This window comes from Vulpes lagopus, chromosome 14 (assembly GCF_018345385.1).
Source record: "Vulpes lagopus strain Blue_001 chromosome 14, ASM1834538v1, whole genome shotgun sequence".
In the NCBI taxonomy this organism is placed as follows: Eukaryota; Metazoa; Chordata; class Mammalia; order Carnivora; family Canidae; genus Vulpes; species Vulpes lagopus.
In genome coordinates this window covers 29,880,373-29,904,903 of record NC_054837.1, presented here as the reverse complement: position 1 = coordinate 29,904,903, position 24,531 = coordinate 29,880,373, and the positions used below count along the sequence as shown (strand labels likewise).

General features: G+C 39.1%; 1 protein-coding gene across 2 annotated transcripts in view; it reads right to left on the bottom strand.

Moving 5' to 3' along the window:
- Positions 1-1,523: 1,523 nt before the first annotated feature.
- Positions 1,524-24,531, bottom strand: part of KNTC1 (kinetochore associated 1) — a 78,335-nt gene continuing 55,327 nt past the window's right edge. For both annotated transcript variants that reach the window (XM_041728362.1, XM_041728363.1), the window contains exons 44-64: positions 23,906-24,113; positions 21,324-21,413; positions 20,278-20,449; positions 20,130-20,188; positions 19,789-20,005; positions 18,578-18,651; positions 18,106-18,316; positions 17,880-17,989; positions 15,926-15,972; positions 13,635-13,713; positions 12,322-12,440; positions 11,452-11,587; positions 10,714-10,809; positions 10,290-10,346; positions 7,911-7,965; positions 7,759-7,822; positions 6,634-6,763; positions 5,447-5,536; positions 4,841-4,986; positions 3,949-4,039; positions 1,524-2,498 (exon numbers count right to left, since the gene is read on the bottom strand). In XM_041728362.1, the coding sequence (XP_041584296.1) occupies positions 2,478-2,498; positions 3,949-4,039; positions 4,841-4,986; positions 5,447-5,536; positions 6,634-6,763; positions 7,759-7,822; positions 7,911-7,965; positions 10,290-10,346; positions 10,714-10,809; positions 11,452-11,587; positions 12,322-12,440; positions 13,635-13,713; positions 15,926-15,972; positions 17,880-17,989; positions 18,106-18,316; positions 18,578-18,651; positions 19,789-20,005; positions 20,130-20,188; positions 20,278-20,449; positions 21,324-21,413; positions 23,906-24,113 (2,272 nt within the window). In that variant the 3' untranslated portion in view covers positions 1,524-2,477. The remainder of the gene's footprint in view (positions 2,499-3,948; positions 4,040-4,840; positions 4,987-5,446; positions 5,537-6,633; positions 6,764-7,758; positions 7,823-7,910; positions 7,966-10,289; positions 10,347-10,713; positions 10,810-11,451; positions 11,588-12,321; positions 12,441-13,634; positions 13,714-15,925; positions 15,973-17,879; positions 17,990-18,105; positions 18,317-18,577; positions 18,652-19,788; positions 20,006-20,129; positions 20,189-20,277; positions 20,450-21,323; positions 21,414-23,905; positions 24,114-24,531) is intronic.

Here is a 24,531-nt window from a genome sequence, read left to right as displayed (position 1 = left end):
TTTTTTTTAAGATTTTATTTATTTCGGATGCCTGGCTGCTCAGTGGTTGAGCGTCTGCCTTCGGTTCAGGGCATGATCCAGGGGTCTTGGGATCGAGTCCCGCATTGGGCTCCTTGTGGGGAGCCTGCTTCTCACTCTGCCTATGTCTCTGTCTCTCTCTGAGTGTCTCATGAATAAATAAATAAAATCTCTAAAAAAAAAAAAAAAAAGATTTTGGGGCAGCCCAGGTGGCTCAGCAGTTTAGTGCCGCCTTTAGCCCAGGGCCTGATCCTGGAGACCTGGGATCGAGTCCCACATCGGGCTCCCTGCATGGGGCCTGCTTCTCCCTCTGCCTGTGTCTCTGCCCCTCTCTCTCTGTGTCTCTCACGAATAAATAAATAAAATCTTAAAAAAAAAAAGATTTTGGGGATCCCTGGGTGGCTCAGCGGTTTGGCACCTGCCTTTGGCCCAGGGCGCAATCCTGGAGTCCCGGGATCGAGTCCCACGTCGGGCTCCCTGCATGGAGCCTGCTTCTCCTGCCTGTGTCTCTGCCCCTCTCTCTCTGTCTCTCTCTCTTTCTATGTCTATCATGAATAAATAATAAATAAAATATTTTAAAAAAAGATTTTATTTATTTATTCATGAGAGAGAGAGACAGAGACAGAGACATAGGCAGAGGGAGAAGCAGGTAGAGACTTGATCCTAGGACCCCGGGATCATGATCTGAGCCAAAGGCAGACACTCAACCACTGAGCCACCCAAGTATCCCTGCCTATCAGACCTTTATTTGAAACAATGAAACCAGTGTTAAGATTGGGAAAAGGATCATTCAGTTTACCTTGAGCCCATCAGGCATGCAGTCATTTCATATTTGTTACCTTCTGGTGCCACCACTTGACCCCTTCCCTTCCTTTCACTTGTTATGCCCAGGAAGACAATTCCAGGTTCTGCTTTCAAATACAGATAGTTTTCTTAAGGATCAATTAAAGAAGTATCAAAGAAATACAGATGTAAATAGTGAGATACCATTTTCACCTATCATATTAGCAAAAGGTTTTTAAAAGTCAGATTGGTCCATGTTAGGGAGAAGAGGTAAAGCAGACATGCTTCTTGCTGGTAGGAAGGGGCATTTGTGAAAAAGATCTTTTGAAACACATAGTCAGGCAACCCGTATCTAGAGCTTTTAAGCTGTTCTTCATTCCCTTTGATCTGGTCAACCTGTTCCAAGGAATGCATCTCAAGGAAATAATCCCAAATATAGAAAAAGCTTTTTGAAAAATGTTGTAGTCTAAATAATCAGAACAGAGCAAGGGGAGGAACATTTAAACCTCCTTAGGAGGTTTTACAAATGAGAACTAAGGCTTTGAGAAGTTATATAACTCGTCCAGGATCACACAGCTAGTATGGGACAGAGCCAAGATTCAAATCCAGACTAGCTTTACCCCCCAAACCCACGTTTTTAATTACAATGCTACATTGAGTTTTCTGTATAGAAATAATGTTTTTCCCAACTGGAAAAGCAAAGGGAAACTCATTCTGTTTTATAAAATTCAATTTATTCAAGTTACACACACACCTAGAAAAAGATTGCCAAGGGGGAGAAAGGTGCGGGGAGGTCTCTGCACGCTGGGGGGGCAGCGGGGCGGGGCGTTTCAGCTCCACACTGCCTCTTCCACCCCCAGGCCAGCCTCTGTACTGCAGCGGCTGACAGCCAGGAGGCTGCCTCTCCCGGACCCCCTGCCACAGGGGTCTTGGCCTTGGCAGGAAAATTAGAAGGTTGAAAAAGGCAAAGACTTGCTTCTTTTCTCTCTTGGGGGTGGCCTGGTAGCAGCAGCCATCGCTGGGGGTGACTGAGGGTTGCTGTGGGCAGCGGCTCCCCCAGGCTCAGGGTTGCAAAGCTCCCCCACCACCCCCAGCCTCCAGCTCTCAGGCCCTCCCACTACTGCCTCTCTAGCCAAAACCCCCTATCCATCCTTTGCCCTTCAGCCCTTTCAACACCCTTGTAACCAATTCCTGGCATCCAATCCTTCTCTGTCTGAAATACCTAGAGTGGTTTCTATTTTTCTGGCTGGCTATTAATACGTTCTGCAGCAAAACATAAGATACATATTTTTTTTTCTTAAGATACATATTTGCTAGACTTACATTAAAAATATTGACACTATTCTTATTTGTAAATGAAGATACAGGATATAAGCAGTAGCTTTTCTTATGAGGGGAGCAAAATATTTTTGCATAGTTTCCTTTATATGGGGTGCAAAAGATAGTCTCTGTAAGTCATGCAAGTAACTGGTGAAGAAAAGACTTATTAATTTAAGACATGAGTTCTTTAAGGGATAATCATACTGCTATTAAATGCCTTAGCTGTTACTTGTTGGTTAACATTTGACAAGTTAGAATACATCAATTGCACAATTTTGAATCTGTAATAAATATGATTAGTTAATAGCAGACTCCAGACTTCCATCTGTTCTTCTCAAAAAAGGTTGGATGATCTACTATGATCCACTAAGAAACATCTAAATGGGAAGAAACACAGAAGCATTTTCATTAGTGTCACTTAGTTTTTTCAATAGAAAATGGACTGATAAACCATAAAATTTAAGACTTAACTATTGCTAAACTGCTACATATATAATTATTTGGCATTTAGATAAGATAGGACTAGAGAAAAACTGATATATTTTAGGGGCCACAAATTTGTATCCTGAATCAATAATCTCTACTTAAAAAAAAAAAGTAATCCTATGCCATTGAACACAACAAACTGGAAGTGAACAAGAGAAGTTATCAATGAAAGCTAACGAAATGTAGGCTTATTTTAACATGCCTGATCTGGACAAAGGGAAGGAAAAGCCTCCACAGTAACTTTATTAAGTTTACTAAAACTACCAAGACGTGATCAAAGTAAAAAATATTAGGGGTGCCTGGCTGGCTCATTCAGTGGAGCAGATGACTCTTGGGCCTCAGGGTTGTGAGTTTGAGCTCCACGTTGAGTATAGAAATTATTAAAAAAGAAAAAAAAAAAAAAAAAAAAGAAGCAGACTTTTACCTCATATTTTAGTTAAGAATAAAAGTAAGAGGGCAGCCCGGATGGCTCAGCTCCCTCTATCTCTCTCCCTCTATCCCTCTCTCTTTCTGTGTCTCTAATAAATTAATAAAATCTTAAAAAAAAAGAAAAAGAATAAAAGTAAGAATAGTTTACATGTGTATTTTACACATGAAAACATTTGGAAGGATGTATACTAAAATGTTAACAGTGATCCTATTTCTGGATAGTGAGATTTCAAGAGATTAGGGTTTTGTGGGTTGTTGCTTTTTTGGCTCTTGTAAAATATTTTTCTATAGTGAACATATGTTTTTGGTAATTAAAAAGGAGAAGAATTAAAATCAATTAATGCCCAAGTACAACATTAATTAATGCTTTTTGAAATTTAGTTTTTCTACTTCTTTTTTTTTAAGGACTTTATTTATTTATTCATGAGAGGTCACAGAGAGAGAGAGTCAGAGACATAGGCAGAGGGAGAAGCAGGTTCCCCTCAGGGAGCCTGATGTGGGACTCGATCCATGAACTCCAGGATCATACCCTGAGCCGAAAGCAGAGCTTAACCATGAGCCATCCAGGAGTCTCTCACTTGCTTCAATATGAAAAATAGGATTTTATGAGGAATCATAATGCTGTAAAGCACCCAAGAGACCATGTGGTCCAAATTACAAAATTAAACTCCATGCAGGCTCAGTGAGTGACTGGCCTGAGGCCACACTGTTCAGAGAGCAGAACCATGGCCTCTTGATTTCTGGTCTAGGACCCCCTTATACAAAAACCAAAATTTCAAAATACATTTATAAATTTTTATACATAAAAATACATTTATCTCCACAACACCAGAATAAGTTGGTTCAATATCAAGACCCTAAAAATATAAATGGTGCCAGGTTAGAACCCAAGTAATGGTGGACCAGCTTTACCTTCAGGATTTCAGAGGGAGTGGTATCTGGTGGTACAGGTTTCCCACAATGCTTTGAATATTCAGTTATAAAGACTGAAGCTTCATCTAAACTATGGAATCAGAAGAAAAAAGAAAAAGCATCATGAGGACATTCTTGGAGGTGACAAATATGTCTGCTATCTTGATTGTGGTGATGGCTTCACAGGGGGGATATATATGTCAAAATTTATCAAACGGCATATTTGAAATATGTGTAGCCTACATATATATGTGTGTATGCCATGTCTCAAAAAATAATGTTTATAAACAACTCATGATCTATGGTTAGATCACAAGTGGTAAACAAACAGAAGGAAATACATGTCATGGTAATGAGAAAGGGACACATCCCAAGTGGCTAGCACAGTTAGACTAAATGTGGTGAGGGCCCAGGAAAGACTTCTGTCCTGACCAGGTTTTCTTTCCTTAGTACTAGCCATTCCTCCCTTCTCCTTTTCACTTTCTAAATCCATCCCAACCCTATCCCAAGAAGCTGACTTCCAAACTTGTAGATGTGGGAAAATTAGACAATCAAGCTTAGCAAAAATTATATTACATAAAAGCCCCCAATTCTGAGCAAGTGTCTAAGGAATAAAGCTGTAATTCAGGTTTTAAAGTAGGATTGTGAATCACCTATTTTGGGGGTTCAGAAAGCTTACTTGATTGTCTGATTCCAAGTTCATGTTTGAAGGGACTGAATTATACAACTAGCCTCTGGGTATGTGTAGTAATGCTACAACTTAATACACAGAGCCCTTCATTACAACCAAATAGTTGTGTAACTGTTTGATCTTTTCCTCCAAAATAAAGGTAAATTTTAAGGAAATTCTATGGTAAGGCATTTTTGTTTCGTAGCTTGTAAATTAACTTACCTTATCTCGCTTGCCAAATAGTTTACCAGGTCTGTGATGTTGTTGGTATTCATCGCGTGCAGTTTCAACACTTGAAAGTATTTTGTCTTTGCCAAAATCCCAAAGTCTTTCTTACTTATGATATTATTCAGAATCAGATTTCTGATCTATAGAATAACAGGTATTTTTATATAAAAAATGTGTGGAAAATGGAAAAAATTCCAAGGCCTTATTCAATACCCCAAAGTTTCTTATAATCACAAGTTAAATTACCATTGTATTGTGACTAAGCCTCTTTTTTCAGGGATTGGGGAAGGGGAGATGCTTTGGCCCATTTTAGTAACAGATTAAATCAATAAGTAATTACTGTTAAGCACTCTGGGACTTTTTATGAGGAAGATCTACTTACAACAAGCATTTAAGGCTATAGATTTTCCACTGAGCATGGCGGCAAATAAGAGAGATGATGTCTCTGTCTTTTAAAAGATTTATTAAGGTTTAATAAAAGCAAAATGATTTTATATATTACCAAACAGAGAGTTTTCAGCTTAATTTTTATTTCGGAAAAATTATTACCTTCTAATATCAAATTTTTCATAGTGAAAAGAAGAAGAAAATGCCTCTTACTTGATGTGAAAATCCTGCCAACTGGCCAGTATTCATATGCTCTTCTAATTGCTGTAAAATGATCTGAGGATTACATGACCCCAGAAAATTCTAGAGGAAAAAAAATCAAAACACAGTTAATGGAAAAGTATTATTACTATTCTGTCAAATCTGAAAGGTTTTCATTTTTAAATTTGGAATATCTTTAGGAATTTCTATTATAGGAAAAAAAGCCCACCTGTATCATATAACAAAAAATTTTGGAAATAAGAAGACATTTTACAAATACCTATTGTAATAGTAAGAGCTGTTTGACAAGCATTTTGTCATCTTAGGTGCCAAAAGGAATCTATTTAAATACTGAAATTTTGAAAAGCATCAACGGATGAGTTTATGAATAGTAAAAACAACAAACAAACGAACAAACCCCAAGTCAAAGACAAGCACAGATGGCTGTGAAAAAATGCAATGAACAGACAAAACGACAGATTAAAAAAAAAAAAAGTGTGTTTATTTATATAGTTCTCTATCTACTGGCTTATCTACCTTTGGGAAAATACTGCAAAACATTCCCAAGTGCTTTGTTCTATTTGTCTGTGTTGTAAAGGGAATGAGTTATTTTTTAAAGTTCTGTCCTCAAACTGCTCATGGCTCCTTTTGTCAGACACCCACATACAAAACCTTCTTTCTTATCTCTCACATCCAATCACTAAGTCAAGCTGCTCCATCCAGTTCATTCTCACTGCAACCACCCTACTCTGGGGACATATCCCCTCAAGCCTTCCCTGCCCATCCACATCCCTGCTGTTGTGTGTGGATCAAGTGAGATTCACCTCCAGTCAAGCGCAACAACTTCTCACTCATCTCTTCTTGCCTCCTCTCTCCTCTGATCAAGCCCATGGATTGTTCCTTATAAAACAGTTCCTGAGCAATTAATTCACTTTACTCTTCCAGGAAAAGTGATTGCCCTCCCTACCTGTACCCGATAAAGGTCCAAATCCCTCTGAAGGCATCCCTCAGATGGCTCTTGATCTATCTTTCAGGCTTATCGCCTGCTAAACCTGCATACAAACCTCCCACCCCAATCACACTGATGCACTCATGCTTCACAGGTCTGGTAAAAAGAAAATGCAATGCTTTTGCAGGGGACATACAGCATGAGACTTTCTGTTTCTTTGGCAGCCCCAGAGGAATAATTTGCGAGATACCTTAATTTGCTGGTGTCTTTTTTCCGAGTGGGGCATGAGCATTAGACAGGCTAGTGCAAAAGCTGGAAGCTCTAACTGGACATACTGCCTGGCTACTCCAATCATGTCGAGATCATCTGAAACTGGACATCTTCAAGAGAGCACATGAATTTGTTAATACCAATCAAATTAATTTATGAATTAATTTGCTACCTGACTCTGCTTTCAAAGATTTTAAACATTGAAGTGCTGGGGCATAACATATGCTTAGTAATGAGTAACTTGAGTCTTTCACTGTATTCTTCGTGGAATAAAATAACCTGCCTACTGGAACACAGAGTACTGGTTGCTGCTGTGATTATGTCTGAAAGCCCACACATGCCTAAAGATACATGTCTTCTGAGTGTTCTCAGAAGACTCAAAACTTATGAGGTAACACTGCATAATTTAGGGTAGTTGTAAAAGTACTGTGTACATACATTAAAACTAATTTTATTTTATTTTATTTTATTTATTTTATTTTTTTAAGATTTTATTTATTTATTCATTCTTGAGAGATAGAAGGAGAGACAGAGCCAAAGACACAGGCAGAGACAGAGCCAGAGACACAGGCAGAGGGAGAAGCAGGCTCCATGCACCGGGAGCCCGACGTGGGATTCGATCCCGGGTCTCCAGGATCGCGCCCCGGGCAAAGGCAGGCGCCAAACCGCTGCGCCACCCAGGGATCCCTTAAAACTAATTTTAGAGAATGCTCACTGACCATGAGTTTATTAGCTGCACTGCATATGGAAAGCAGACATGGTAAAAATATAAGACCGTCTATCTTAAAAGAAAGTGATTGGGCAGCCCAGGTGGCTCAGTGGTTTAGCGCCGCCTTTGGCCCAGGGTGTGATCCTAGGGACCTGGGATTGAGTCCCACATTAGGCTCCCTGCATGGAGCCTGCTTCTCTCTCTGACTGTGTCTCTACGCCTCTCTCTCTCTCTCTCTCTGATGAATAAATAAAATCTTAAAAAAAAAAAAAAAAAAAGCAAGCGGTGTGCTTAACTTTCCCAGAATGAATTATTGGAAAGAGAGGTTAATTAGAAATGAATTTTATAAGCAACACACAGGACTTTTGGGGGTAGGAAAACAAGTATCTTACTTACTCTAGAACAGTGACGAGACTCTCACAGCAATCTGATAACTGACTGGGACTCAGAGGACAAGATGCTGAAAATAAACAACAGTAATGTGCACATACTCCCACGTATAGAGTTATAAAATGCTACTGTCAATGTTTCAGGGGAGAGAAAAATACCTGAAAGTAGGGGTATCTGAACCACACGCTGCCAAGCTTTGCTGAAGTAGGGAACCTGGGGAAACAAAAACACAATGGGATTCAAGCCTGCGGTATCACTAACTCTCTAGGTTCTGCAGTCGCGGAACTAACTATACTGAGAGCTTGTGTTCTGGATGCTAAGACCAAAATCATACATTGGTATCTCTCTGTTCGAGATGGTTAGATTTTAGGATAGTATTCTTTCTTTTCTTTTTCTTTCTTTCTTTCTTTCTTTCTTTCTTTCTTTCTTTCTTTCCTTCCTTCCTTCCTTCCTTTCTTTCTTTCTTTCTTTCTTTCTTTTTTTTTCAAAGTAAACTGTACACCCAGGGTGAGGCTCAAATTCATGATCCCGAGATCAAGAGTCGAATGTTCTACTGACTGAGGCAGCCAGGCGCCCTTGGATGATTTTCTTCATAAGCGTATGGTTCAAGATCTTATTATACAATCTTGGCTGATTCGTTATTGTTTCATTTGAGGAAAAGAAGTGTCAGAACCAACTCAGAAAACAAAACTTACACTGCTGTGTGCCAAACATTGTGTAAGAGCCATAGGAAAGGCACAAGCATGTAAGAGAAAGGATTTCAAAAAATGAATAAGGCAACAACATCAATTTCCACTCATAGGGGAGGGGTAAAGTGACTTACAATACATTTTACTCCTTATTATAGAGAAAAATTAAGAGTTAAAACTAATGAGATGCTAAAAGCATTAAATATACAGGTCTCTTAAGATCCAACAATCCCACTCGTAAGGATATGCTGAAGAGAAACAAAAACATACATCCACATAAAAACTTGTACACAAATGTTCGTGGAACAGCATTATTCATAATAACCCCAAAACCCATCAACTGATGAATGGATAAATAAAATGTGAGTCTGTCCATACCGTGAACATTAGTTTAGAAAAAAGGGATGAAGCCATGAAACGTGCGACCACACAGATAAACCTTGAAAACATGATGCTGAGTGAAGGGAGCACAAAAGGCCACATACTGCATGATTCCACTGATACAACATATCCAGCATAGACACTTCCAGGGGCTGGAAGAGGAAGGAATAGGGAGTGACTGCTAATGGATCTGGGGCATACTTTCAGGGTGAAAAAAATGTTCTAGAATTAGAGAGCGGTGATGGTTGAGCAACATTATGAATATACTAAAAGCCACTTAATTGTACAATTTTTATTTCTTTATTTTTGAGAGTTTATTTATTTTTTTAGTAATCTCTACCCTCAATGTGGGGCTTGAACTCACGACCCCAAGATCAAGAGTCACATGCTCCATGGATTGATCCAACCAGGCGCCCCTTAACTTATGCTTTAGAAGTGTACATTTTACATGGGAATTGTATCACAATTAAAAAAAAGAAAATAGGTCTCTATGTGTTCTGTGGAACAGTCTCCGAGGCACCAATGTTATATGGGAAAAAAAATTTTATCTAGAATGTCACTGCATTTATATGTACAAAAATGTATATACACCCACAGACACATACCTATATAATAGAAGAGTTCTAGAAGAAAACATAAGATCGTGTAAATAGCTATTTCTGGGGAGATAATTTTTTTCCCCCCTGGGGAGATAATTTTGATGGGAAATAGTAAAGGAGAATTTTCATGTTTTACTCAATATATTTCTATACTGTTCTAATGTGTTAAGCTAAGAATAGATTACTTATTTCCACATTATACATCATTATACATAGTAATGATTATGTGGTACACAACTTGTGAAATTTAGAAAAGATTAGTATGACATGGTGTCTGATTTAAATATCTTCCAAGTCCAGGAGGGGCAGCCAAATGTAACAAAACAAATTACACTGAGACAGGTGTTACTGTAGAACCAGGGTCTGGAGAGCGGGCATGAGGGTGTGGCTCCAGAGGCCTGGAGGGCTGGGGCTGGTGAGGTCCTCTGAGAGGTGACCTCTGAGCGAAGTACTCCTGGTCCCGACACCACCTTAATGGGACATCGATTCCGTTCTTTACCAAGGAACCAGTTACTTTACCTAATGCACCTGGGTGCCACAAGTCCATTGAGTATTAATATTAAATTATTTTTGTTGTTGTTAAAGATTTATTTATTTATTTGAGAGAGAGAAAGAGAGAGCGGGAAGAGTGAGAGAGTGAGAGTGCAAGAGCATGAGTGTGTGTGAGCAGGGGGAGGGGCAGAGGGAAAGAGAGAGAATCGCACTCAAGCAGACTCCCTGCTGAGCACAGAGCCTGATAAGAGGCTCCAACCCACCACCCTGAGATCAAGATCTGAGCCAAAATCAAGAGTCCATACTTAACCTACCGAGCCACCCAGGCGATCCTAAAGATTAAATTCTACAAAATTTACTTTGGGAAACTACATACCTGCCATAAAGAATGGATACTAGAGATGGAGGTTAAAACTTTCCTTAGATAAGGAATCTGTGAAAAAAAAAAAAAATACAGTTTGGAAATTACCAAAATGGAAAACTTAAACATGAAATAGCAGATTCTTCAATTTTCAAAAGAAGTATCAGTAAAATGTATTTGCAATGAGAACAACCAGGGAAGCTCACTTACTAAATCACAAATATCAAAAAGGATCAGGGAAGCTTCCATTTCTTTCCAGCGAAATTTATGTCATTTTTGAGTTAGCACTTTCTCTGGTCCAACACCAAGTTTGGCACAAACCCAAGGAGAGTGAATGTTTGCAGCATACAGCTGTTCAATCACAAGTATGTGCAGAATGCTGAAGAGTTGCTCTGCAAGAGCTTTTACAGAGCCCTCAGCCCAGGGCATGGAGTCTTACCATATTGAAGCCAAGGAGCTTTTGCAAGAGTCCATTCCAAAGCTGCAGGTCATAGATTTTGTATTCTAAGCAAAGCTCAGTCACCAATCTGACTGCCTGAAGAGAAAAGAAAAAAACAAAACAAAACAAAACAAAATCATACTGCTTCAAAATACCAGGAAATGAAACCACCCATAGAAAAGGTAGGCAGCTAACACACAAAATACACTCATAATCTAGGTGTGTCTATTGCCTGATTTCAGTAAAGCCCCCTATCTCTCTAATAAATCAAGGAAAAAAATTCTTCCTGCTGAAATGAATTTAAACAGCATTTTGGACTTTCCCCACTGTCTTCTTTCTACCCAAGAATGGTTTGCCTGTTGGCCCCATAATCTTTATGCCCTAGGTTTCAACTGCCTCAGAGACTGAATTCCCACAGTCAGTGAGGAGGAAGAGAACCAACACCCCTCCTGGCATAGGGACAGCCTCTTCTCCCCACCCGGATGAGGACACACAGGCTCTAGGAAGGGATTACAGAAGTGTCCTCTTGCTGGTGGGGATCAGGACCTAAGCATTAAGCGACAGAGGTAAGGGGAGCCTCCAAGTTGCTTGTTAGCTGTCAAGCTAGGAAAGTAGAAATGGTCTCAGAGCAGTAGACTTGTTCAGGAATAAAGAGTTTCTCCAGTTTCAGGCATTTGAGTGAACACAAGAGCATCTGAGAAGATGGGGACCCTACCCCAGACAACTCCATGTACATACCAAGGATTCATGGCTGTGGTTTTTCCATAGACCCTTAATCATTCCTTCTTTAGGACTGTTGCAAAATAATTCGTATGTGATGGGGATATTCAAAGTCTCAAATGATGCCAGAAAAGTTATACATTTCAAGTAAGATCTGGAAAACAGGTATTTATGGGAATCATTCTTACAAGCCACATTTACATTTAAGATAAAAGCCACCATAGGGCAGGGCACCTGGGTGGCTCTGTAGTTGAGCATCTGCCTTTGGCTCAGGTCGTGAGCCCAGGGTCCTGGGATTGAGTCCCGTATTGGGCTCCCCATGGGCAGCCTGCCTCTCCCTCAACCTATGTCTCTGCCTCTCTCTCTGTGTCTCTCATGAATAAATAAAAAAAAAATCTAAAAAAAAAAAAAAAAAAAAAAAAAGCCACCATAGGGCAATGTTAGGCCTGCTTGTTTTCAAATGTCTATTTTTTAGGCTTCTAAATATATTCACTGAATATTAGAAAGAAATCAATATGAGCAAGATCAAGAAAACATTCAGTTCCTAAATGCCTCAGAAAACTAGGGGAACAAAATGTTTTCAGAGGCCTATGTCCCCTTTGCTAAAATGGCAAGGACATTCAACACAGCAGAACTAGGTATATACACAGCTACTCTAATGCACTCTTACAAAGTAAGGGGCTTAAGTGTACGCTCCCAAAGAACAGATCTATTTCCTGTTTCTTTTTTTTCTTTCTTTCTTTCTCTTTTTTTTTTAAAGTAAGCTCTACACCCAACTTGGAGCTTGAACTCATGACCCTAAGATCAAGAGTCGCATGTTCTACCAACTGAGCCAGCCAGGCACCCGTGTTTCCTATTTATTGACACAATTTTAAAAATTCTACTTACTTCACTTCTTCCATGGGTTTTTTGAAGAGAGATTCTATAGTTTCCTTGTCAGCCAAATACAGGAGACACTGAAGAGCTCGTGCTCTGTGGGCAAAAGTTAACCGGCGCATACCCAATGTCTGTAAAACCAAAGTAGGTTTGTAGAGACACGCATGCTGTAGTTGAGTACATGAGTTTCAACTTAGGTAACATAAATGTCATTAAAAAAAAAAACAGTCAATCTCTTCCCTTAGGGAGCCAGTGATTCTCAACGCGTGGTCCATGAACCCCTGGTAGGCCTTCCTCAGACTCTTTCAAGTGGGAAAAGGTCAAAACTACTTTCACAATAATACTAAGATGTTATTTGCCTTTAGACTGCGTGATATTTGCGCTGATGGGTAAAACAACCAGTGCTAGTCAGGGTAGGAACACCCATTTGCTGGGGCAGCCATGGTATTCTTTACAGCCAAACAAAAGTGACTTCTACTTAACAAGGTTCTTGATGGAGCAGTAAAAATTAATTTTAAGAAACTTCAACTCTTAAATATATTGAGTTCATGCTTGAATACATATTAATTAATTAAGATGTATTCATCAATGTTCTGTGTGACCAAATGGGAAGCATATGTAAAGCATACTACAGGACTGACGGTTTCTCAGGGAAAAGCACATGTATGAATGAACTGTGAGCTGAACTAGGCACTTTTCACAGACCACTATTTTTATTTGAAACTATGACTATCAGATAAACTAATATGCAAAGGGGAAAAATGGATTTTCTCCTCAGTTGCTGTCGAGGACATACAACCAGCAACCTCTGATTTCCCCTCTTTCCTTCCTTCTATCCAAGACCCATTTGCCTCCTAGCTCTACACTCTTTCTCTCCCTCAGTTCCAACTACCTCAGAACATTCCTAGAGACAAAAGCCTGAAGGCTAAAGAGATGGTGTTGCCTTTAGATAAAAGGGAAAGTTTAGCCAGCTAAAGTCTAGTGGAGAGAGAAGGAGGAATGGCTGGAGGGTGCAGCCCGTCCTGCAGGGCCCCTGGTAGTAGGATTGTTGCATAACCAAGGAGTTAATAACTTTGAATGTAGATAACCATGGGAATTGTCAATAGGTTCAGTTTGCCAAACAGGACGTTATGGAAGCCAGCACTAAATGGGGCTTGCTGACACTATAATCCTGATTACAATGTAAGATATGCAGTACTCTGAATAAGTGTGTAAGTGAGCATTATCTTAAACATCTGTTAATGATACCAAGCATGGTAAATATGCAGGAAAAAATGTTGAGCTCTCATGCAAAGATGAGTTTTGACTCCATATCTAGGGCTTACAGTTGTAGCTGATGTTGCAAACACGAACAGCATTCTTGAACTGTAATCAATCGGACGAGACAGAAGAAGATACAAGACTCTGGGGAAAAATATTTTAAATTACATTTAGATTTTAATTTAGTGATATAGTACCCAAACAACAGACCTGTTTTACAGTCCTTAGAAAAAGTCACAAGGCATCCCAAACATGGGCCTGAAGTGTTTGGGGTTAAAGACATTTTTGCCTTTCCCCTTAATGGATGCTTAATCTTTTCTTGAGTGAGTTCCAATAATAACTAAAGATGATAAAAACAATAAATGTTAGGCCTCAGTCTTCTCATCTATAAAACAGCTCATCAATCTCTGACAGTTTATTTTTTAATTTTTAAATTTTTAAAAAAAGATTTTTATTTATTTATTCATGACCGAGAGAGAGAGAGGCAGGCAGAGACACAGGCAGAGGGAGAGGGAGAGAAGCAGGCTCCATGTGGGGAGTCCGATGAGGGACTCGATCCCAGGTCTCCAGGATCACACCCCGGGCTGAAGGCAGCACCAAACTGCTGGGCCACCGGGGCTGCCCAATCTCTGACAGTCTAAATTCTACTTAAGAAATTAATACAGACTAGGGCACCCGGTGGCGCAGCGGTTTTGACTGCCGCCTGCAGCCTGGGGTGATCCTGGAGACCAGGATCGAGTCCCACGTCGGCTCCCTGCATAGGCCTGCTTCTCCCTCACCTTCTCCCCTCCCCCCACCCCGTGTGTCTTCTGAATAAATAAATAAAATCTTTAAAAAAAAAAAAGAAATTAATACAGATATAGGATCCTTGGTGGCTCGCGTTTGGCGCCTGCCTTTGGCCCAGGTGCATCCTGGAGTCCTGGATGAGTTCCACATCAGGCTCCTGCATGGAGCCTGCTTCTCCCTCTGCCTATGTCTCTGCCTCTCTCTCTCTATGTCTATCGTGAATGAATGAATAAAATCTTAAAAAAAAAAAAAAAGAAGAAATTAATACAGACTATAGGGCAGCCTGGGTGGCTCAGCAGTTTAGCGCTTGCCTTCGGCCCAGGATATGATCCTGGAGACCCAGGATCGAGTCCCACGTCGGGCTCTTACATGGAGTCTGCTTCTCCCTCTGCCTGTGTCTCTGCCTTTCTCTCTCTGTGTCTCTCATGAATAAAAAATAAAATCTTTTTTAAAAAAAGAAATTAATACAGACTATAGCTACAAAGTACATTGGACACTATAATGGAGAATTCTGTTTTAATTCATAGGACCTGTTAAATGTTTAACCTCTAGACTCAGACCTGACTGGCCCCCCTCCAGAGGAGAGTAAGATGGATAGGGTGGGTGTGTGTGGTACGAGGGAGGGAGAGGGTAGAACTGTCAGTGGGAAAAGGCAAGAAGCTACAAAATTGGTAGGAAATATCCCTTTGGGAGCTCCCTAGGATTTTCTTTTCTTCTCTCTCTTTGAATGGTTTCCCTCTAAGACTTTCCGTTGTGACTGATTCAGTTACACATTGCAGGATGAATCTACCTCTTGCTTCTTAGACAAGGGTGCCCCTGTGTTTAAAAGACTAAGCAAGGACAAGGTAGAATCCACAGGAAAGGAAGGAATGGAGGGGGTGGTAAGCCAGCTCTGCCCAAACCAGGAGAAATTCTTCTCTTGGGTTTGTCGTTCTACATCCTTTCTCACTATCAGATCTCCAAGGCTGATGCAGAGCTTCACAGGTGACTTGACCTACTTTTGGTCTAGAGCAGGAATGGCAAAAAGCTGGCATGCATGTCACCAATCCCTCCCCCATGCCTATGCCAAGCATCATTAATGGATTACCACATCCTTTCTGATTTAGGTCCAGATATAGTAGGTAAGCCGTGACCAATCAGATTTAGCCCATTAGATGAAACCTTGGTCTCAAGTCTTCGGTTAGAAGGTAAAAGGAATCCTGGTGACCCATATCAGAACCAGCCTAGCTCTCCAGGGTAAGAGAATACATAGGGGTCTGGAGCCAGAGTTGTAGAAAATAAAAGAGTTCTCCTTGGCTTGAGGTGCATCCTCTGCTAAAGGTATTCTAGGAACCCTCTACATTAGTAGGGACTCACTGAGGTTTCAGAAATTCTGGGTCTTGGTTGTTTATTTATTCCACTGGAGACAGTTGTATATACTCATGGCCATATATCAATGAAGTGATTCTTCTCAGAGACTCTGACCCAAGTTACATGAAGAAAATCTTTTCAAAACCAACTTCTGACAGATTTATTGTAAGATTCCAACTCGGCAATAAGATACAGACACATGTAAGTAAATAAAAAGTACCTTCGTAGTGCTTCATCTTCTTGAAGTTCAAATAATTCTGATGGTTTCTTTGAAAAAGTGAAAAAAAAAAAAGGTAAAAAAAAAAAACTACAGAAAAGTTTGTTGACTATATAACACAACTAGATGAAAAACCCAATATACAGAATTATGTTTACAGAGAAGAAATTAGATTTTTACTTTTAAAAGGGGGTTTCCTCGGGGTACCTGGATGGCTCAATGGTTGAGCAACTGCCTTTGGCTCAAATAGTGATTCCAGAGTTCTGGGATTGAGTCCTGCAGCAGGCTCCCAGAGTCTGCTTCTCCCAATCTCTCTGTCTCTCATGAATTAATAAAATCTTTAAAGAATAAAAAATAAAAAATAAATTGGGCAGCCCTGGTGGCGCAGTGGTTTGGCGCCGCCTACAGCCTGGGGTGTGATCCTGGAGGCCTAGAATCGAGTCCCACATCGGGCTCCCTGCATGGAGCCTGCTTCTCCCTCTGCCTGTGTCTCTGCCTCTCTCTCTATGAATAAATAAATAAAATCTTAAAAAAAAAAAAAAAAGGAACTTACACATATTTAAAAAAAATTAAAATAAAATAAAAAATAAAAAAAAGTTAAAAAGAGTTTCCTCACATTTATTCAGTCAGGAAATATTTGCTGAGCACTTACCATGTGCCAGGCACAATTCCAAGCACAAGGGTTGCCCGAGTGAACAAAATAAATGCTCCTATCTCCCAGTGCTTACAGTCACTGGGTAACTTTTAAAAGGAAAAGACTCCATGGATTAGAAATGAGTTGGTCAGTAATTCAGTATTGAGCTACAGGGACTTACAAAGCCATGTGCAAGATGCTAGATACAGACACAGGTCCTGGCCTCAAGGTGCTTGAGTTTAATTCTCCAAATTTACATAGAGGTTAAAACATGCTGGTTTCTGAGTCAACCATAGATTCTATGTGGCCTAGCTATGCTTCTGGGTACAATAAAGCTCAGTCCTTCTCTTCATAGACACTTTAAAAAATATAGATTTTATTTGAGAGAGGGGGCATGAACCAGGGGTAGAGGCAGAGAGAGAAGCAGGCTCCCTGCTGAGCAGGGAGCTCGATGTGGGACTCGATCCAGGACCATGAGATCATGACCTAAGCCAAAGGCATAGGACAACCATGTTAGTCCTTGAGAAGGACATGATACCACTTAGGCAGGATTGTCTCTCTCTCTCTTTTTTTTTTTAAGATTTTATTTATTTATTCACAAGAGACACACAGAGAGAGAGAGAGAGAGAGAGAGAAAGGCAGAAGACACAGGCAGAGGGAGAAGCAGGCTCCATGCAGGGAGCCCAATGTGGGACTCGATCCCGGGTCTCCAGGATCACACCCTGGGCCAAAGGCAGGCACTAAACCGCTGAGCCACCCGGGCTGCCCAGATTTGAGCTCTGTGTTGTATCAATAGTGTTATCAATTTTAAATTATTTAATTTTGATCATTATAATGTGGCTAAGTAAGAGAAAAGCCTTGTTCTTAGGAAATATCAACTTGTTAAGGTGTAAAGAGGCATGCCATATGCAATTCATTCTCAGTCCAGAAAGATATTACAAGTAAATATATTATAGGGCAAAGAAAATATGGCAAAATGTTAAACACTGAAGGAGCTGGGTGTATAGGAATTCTTTAAAACTATTGCAACTTTTCAGTATATTTAAAATTATTTCAAATAAAAAGTTAGTCACATTAATCTAAGAACAGGCCACTTCTTTTATATAAGAGTTCATCTGGAATGACCAATTAAAAAAGTAAAATGGTTGCAAAACAATATTTAAATGAAAAGAAAAAGGAAACTTCATTATAACTCATCAGATAACAGAAGGTATTAAAAGCAGCAAATGTTCCTTGTTCTAAGAGTGTGAGCTCTTAATTAGAAGCTTCTGTCAGTGTGGGATAACAGATGTAACAATAGATCCTCTTGGAGAATGGACTTACCTCACTAGGTTTTGTGGACAGGCACAGCCACTTCTCCAACAACATGTCCCAGATCTTCTCCAAATTAATTTCATTAACTTCGGCAATTTCTTTGGCGGCTGTGTGAATATCTGAGATATTCAAGATAAAGGATTTTAAAAAGAAAAACCCAAGTTTTCAATGAAAGATAACTGAGAATCAAAATGATAGTTCTTGAGCAGAAAGATAAGCGGCATTTTGTCCTCACCTGGATAATCTTTGCCGGACGAGTTCTGAATTCTTTGACTTATGCTAGGGTGTTCATACAGACTGACAATGAGATGTGCTGGTTTTCCTATCACTCTTAGATATTCCGTGGAGTTTAGCTTGTGGGCTATGAGCACAGCTTCAGTGCCTGATCGTCGGTACTGAATATGAAGCTTCTTCAACAAAGCCTCTGCTTTTTCACGTGTTTCATCCTTTAAAAAAACCCACACAGGTAAAAAGAGAATCTCATGCTCTAAACCTCAGGTGAAATGAAGAATCTATCTTTGTCAATTGAGGTCCCTCCCTGCCTTAAGTTACATTCTTACGTAGCTACATAAACCCTAATCTTTCTTCATTTTAGGCATACAACCCTTAAAGATGCCCGATATGAGGACAAGATGAGAAGGTATACCAGAGGAGCACAATTTAAGTGAAAAGAGACAGGAACCATCCACTGTGCAATTCAGACACACCTGAGATGGAATATTCTGTAGCCACCTCTCAGCCAGATACAGGCAGAATTTCAAGCTAGACATCTTGAAGGAACCTGAGAAGACAAAGATCCTTAATTAAGCAAATGTTAATCCTTTCAAGACAAATGTATTTGAGTCAAATTAAAAAGACTATTTTTTAAAAACGAGAATGCATTCTCAGAGTAAAAATACAATTTAAATAGGACAGAAGGATACACACATTTTAACCAAAACGAGGTAAGATCATAGAGGTAGTAGAGTTCACTGTTCTCACTTAATATACTTAATATATATATATATCTTAGGTATCTTTCCAAATCAACTACACAGTATTTCATTATATGAATACGCTCTCTTTTTAAAACAAGTTCCTGACAAATAAGCATTAAAAAAAAAAATTAGTTGGGCAGCCCAGGTGGCTCTGTGGTTTAGCGCCGCCTTCAGCCCAGGGCCTGATCCTGGAGACCCGGCATCGAGTCCCACATCGGGCTCCCTGCATGGAGCCTGCTTCTCCCTCTGCCTGTGTCTCTGACTCTCTCTCTCTCTGTGTGTGTGTCTCATGAATAAATAAATAAAATCTTTAAAAAAAAAATAGTTATGAGGTGCCTGGGTGGCTTAGTCTATTAAGCATCTGCCTTTGGCTCAGGTCATGATCCGGGGGTCCTGGGATCGAGCCCAAGTCAGGCTCCCTGCTCAGCAGGAAGTCTGCTTCTCTCTCTCTTCCTCTGCCCCTCCTCCCTACTTGTTCTCTCTTTCTCTCTCACATAAATAAATAAAATCTTAAAAAAAATTTTTTAAGTTATTTTCAACTTGTTATAAATAAAAACATGGCAATAAGTGCCTGTGCTTGTGTGTTTTTTGGTTATGCAAGAACATGTAAAGATTCATCACCAGAAATGTGAGTGGATATTAGGAAACATCAATTTCTATCCCTACCAACAAGATGGAGGAGCGCCCACATCTCTGCAGCCTGATAAGCTTCAGGGACCCTTGCTGAATTGACTGGAGCCTTTTCAATATTCAGCAAATTTTAACAATGTCAGCAATGCACCAAGTGCAGTGAAGTGAAAACAGGACACACAACATTTTAAACTAACATCAATAGCTTTAAATGCCTCTCCTTAAAGACAGAGAAGTCCATTTTCTTTTTTACTGCAAGTTCAAAACAAGAAGCCAAACATTTTGAGCCTATTTAGAGGAAGAATCCATACCTTCTGGGATATCCTGGGCAAGACTTATGCCAATAGCCACAGCCCACTCTGGGTTAACTATAGACAGTAAGTAGGATTCAATGGTTTGAGTGATCTTAGTTATTTCCTTGTTAATCAGTGTTGAGGATTTAGCTTCTGTTAACTTCAGGAGCTTGGGCTTCAGTTTTTTTTCAAAAACATGCTTGGCAGTAGACACATACAGAGTGTCCAAAGAGAACTTCAAAGAGAGGAAAAGAAAAGTCTGTTTTATATGAGCACCTTCAAGGGTTTTACCCGAAAGCCACACAAAATCCTTCTATACGGGGTCTAAGTTAACTAGAGGGTATAAAGATACGTCTTACCTTCATTAACTTAGAAATCAAGAGCAGTGTTGGGAAAGATTCTTCACTGAGTTCTGTAGCTAAAAAGGAAATGAGAAAAAATACGATTTGGTTAAGAAATTTTTTTTTTGGCTATTCAATAACAGTCATAAGAAATTAAGGAACATACATAAAATTTTCCAGAAGTTCTGTGCTGTGCCAAAGAATATTAGGTGAAAAGGCAGTCTAGTTTGGGCAGCTGATGGCAAACTTATCACATGCTCCAACATATACTGATATTCTAGGTCCACTGGAGGAGATATTCTTCTGTATGATTTCAAATGTTTCAGAAGACTCAACGCCTATATTAAAATATAAATGTAATTTCCTGTGAGATTAAACCAATCCTGTTTCTGAAATGTCTAGCTTGATAGCATCATGGATTTCCATTTCTGTGGTCTTGTTTTCAAAAAGATAAACAAAACTTCTGTAGTTTCACCTCTAAGGTTATCCTTCTAAACCAAAACCATAATTTATACAATGATTAAAGAAATTATGTGTGGAGAAACTAATGGAATCCTGTGGTTGGTGGGGTCTTTGTGAATTTGACAGTTTCCCATGCCTTCTCCCAACAGTATGAGAGATCTAAAAAATACTTGGTTTCATTTTAAATACATAAGCAGTAGATCTAAAATTAACCCTTTACATCCTTTACTTTTTGTTAGCTTAAATCTGATATTTTGGGGGCCTGCAAAACCTTTTGAATCAACACATTGTCTCTTAATTTTTAAAATCCAATTTAAAAAGAGATAAAAGCTACTATGACCAAAATTCAGAAAAGACTAAGAAACTACTGAAAGCACTAGAATTGAGTCAGTCCTACCTACTAATATAGTAAGTGGAATCGAACTCTGGGTCCCACACAATACATCTTTTCCCCTTCTTCTGAATCACAAAAATTTTGCTTTAATTCTTCCAAATTAGTATTTCAGTGACTTCATGCCCTTGGACAAGTTTAAATTGCTTTAGTAAAGCAAAAATAGGATTAAGGTAAATGATAAAATATAGAAAGCATGAAAAGTCTTTTTACTTCTGTATGCCTTTCAAAGAAGAAGACAGGAGTAAAATACAGAGCAGAAAGGATAGTCCAGAAAGATAATACATGACTGCAATTCTGTAAATGATCCAAAAAGCAGCATAAAGGTAATTTTTAAATGTATAATATATTAGTTATACCTGATTAATATTGATGTTGGTTATCTCATCATCAGCTCTTTCTATAACTTTTAGGATGACTTCAATCATTTCATAGTCATAGGGATCCAACTATATAAAAATTTAAAAATATCAAAACTTAAGATCATGCCAGGCCAAAAGATGGTTTTATTCAATAATGGTCATCAGTACAGATCATAAATATAAAATCTTAGTGCACTATGGTGTTAGATTATTGTTTTAAAAATGAACTGAAATGGGGAAGTCGGAGTGGCTCAGTCAGTTAAGTGTCTGGCTGTTGATTTCAGCTCAAGTCATGATCTCAGGGTCATGAAATTAAGCCTCAAGCCCCTTGTTTGGCTCTATGCTGGGTGTGGAAACTGCTTAAGATTCTCTCTCCTTTACCCTCTGCCCTTCCCCCCACCCATGCCCTCATGAGCACTCTCTCAAAAAACAAACAAAAAAGTCAAACTGAAATGTTTTTATCTGAAATGTTTTTATCTCTAAAACTAGCTCTTTATGAAGATAAACATTCTTTAAAATGTTTCCAAAGTAACTTTAAAAAGAAAGCTATAAATAAATAAATAAATAAATAAATAAATAAATAAATAAAATAAAAAGAAAGCTGTTCCTAGGGTACTAAAAATCTAGAAAGAATAAATATATCAAAATTTCAAAATTTTGTAAGACTTTTATTTTATTACAAGATTTTATTTATTTATTCATGAGAGACACAGAGAGAGAGAGGCAGAGGCAGAGGCAGAGGGAGAAGCAGGCTCCATGTAGGGAGCCTGATGTGGGACTCGATCCCATGACTCCAGGATCAGGCCCTGAGCCAAAGGCAGACACTCAACCACTGAGCCACCCAGGCATCTCTTGTAAGACTTTTAACTTAGAATTCTATGTCTTCCATTTAAGATGGGAAAAGTAAAAAAAAAAAAAAAAAGATGGGAAAAGTACAATTGGAGGAAATGGACCTTTTCTTGGAAATGATGTAACTGGAAATGAGGCCTCCAAGAAAAAGTTTCTCAAAGGATTCCATTCTGGCTCTAATCATATACTGAAATGCAAAAATTAATTGGGTGGCACCTATATATGTTCATAAAAAGAAGGAAGTATTCTCTTTGTTCTTTGTTTCTGCCCACACGTTACTTTTTTTTCCCATTTCTTAAATGCCAAATAAAGTCACAAGAATAACCACAGTGAACTAAGTGGGAAGATGATTTCTTGTTTTTTTTTTTTTTAATTTTTATTTATTTATGATAGTCACACAGAGAGAGAGAGGCAGAGACATAGGCAGAGGGAGAAGCAGCCTCCATGCACCGGGAGCCTGACGTGGGACTCGATCCCGGGTCTCCAGGATCGTGCCCCGGGCCAAAGGCAGGCGCCAAACCGCTGCACCACCCAGGGATCCCCGGAAGATGATTTCTGTACTACCCAGAACTTTTGAGCAAGTCTGTATTATTTTTGGCTGAATTTCACGCAAAATATAAAACTTTAGTATTTCTTATTGTCTTATAATTGTCCTCGCCCTTCTATCCACTTTTACTCCCCCAAGAAACAATCCCTCATACTAAAAGTTCCAATTCTCAGGAAGATCTAAGAAAATAATCAAACGAAGAGGGCAAATATGTACATATACATATATGAAAATACTCATTTTAACAACATAATAGTGAAATGTACAAACAATTTAAATGTCCATCTATAAAGGCCTGGTTAAATACAGTGTGTTTTGGGATACCTGAGTGGCTCAACGGTTAAGTGTCTGCCTTCAGCCTTCAGCTCAGGGCGTGATCCTGGAGACCCGGGATCGACTCCCACATTGGGCTCCCTCCATGGAGCCTGCTTCTCCCTCTGCCACTGTCTCTGCCTGTCTCTCTCTGTGTCTCTCATGAATAAATAAATAAAATCTTTTAAAAAAATAAATATAGTGTGTTTCATCTATATTGTGGAATAATATGTATCTGTCAAAAATGAGACAGATATATGTGTACTGACATGTAATGATAATATATTAAGTGAAAAAAAAAAGAGTAATAGGATAGGATATTTAACCTAAGATAGTCACCAAACTACTAACATTTTTAACATAGATATGGGCATGGGGTTATAGAGAAATTTCACTTTTTGATTTTATATTTCTCTCTAGTTTGATCTTTTTCAAAGAATGTGCTGTCTTCAAAAATCTGGAAAAGGCTATTTCTATTTTTAGAAAAAAAAAAGACAGGAAAACTACTATGTTAAATTATATTAAAAAGAGGGGTGCTTGGGTGGCTCAGTGATTAAGCATCTGCCTTCTGCTCAAATTGTGATCACAGGGTCCTGGGATTGAGCTCATGCTGGGCTCCCTACTCAGCAAGGAGCCTGCTTCTCTCTCCACCCCTCCCCAACTTGTGTGTGTGCACACTTTTGCTCTCTCTCAAATAAATATTATAAAATAAACTATATTAAAAAGATAGAAATCTAAAATTATCAAAATTAAAAATTTATTAAAAATATAGGACTTACATTTCCAGCTTGTTACTCTACATATCTAAATGAACTAAGGGTAGGAGAGATGTTTGAAGTGACCCAATACATTCACTTCCCCATTCATCTACCTTATACAGTATTCCGCTAAGACTGATGACCAAATCTTTTGTGCTTGTCAGCAGAGGAACCATTTCCAGAGCTTTAGCCAGGATCTCAGGGTGCTGCTTCTTTGCAGACTGTGTGTTCGCGTCTCCCTGGCTCTGGTTGGCACTGGTGTTGTGTAGCAGTGTTTCGATGAATAGCTGAAGAGCTGCATCGCAGTTCAACTGAAATGTGCTAAAAGAAGTATTCCATTACATTACTAACTTCCCATGTGCATGTGTTTCTGTACAATTTCTCCCTAACACATTCCCATCACTGGACTCCAATAACTTTCTCATTGCCCAGCCTCATTATCAGATTGTATAGCTGCCATCAGAGTTAATAACTGCCTTTTAAAAATCAGATCTTATTCTTGGTGGCCGTGTTGACACAATACTGGGGAGAAATTTGTAATAAAATTGAAAATATTTAATTCCTTTAATAGGGCAATTCACTTTCTTTTTATTTATTTATTTTATTTTTGCAATTCCACTTTCATACATTTCACAGATGTAGCCAAGATACACAAATAAGGATGTCCACTGCACCAAATGTTTGTAATATTTAAAAATTAAGAACTCAATCATCTATCAATAAGGAGTTAGTTAAATAA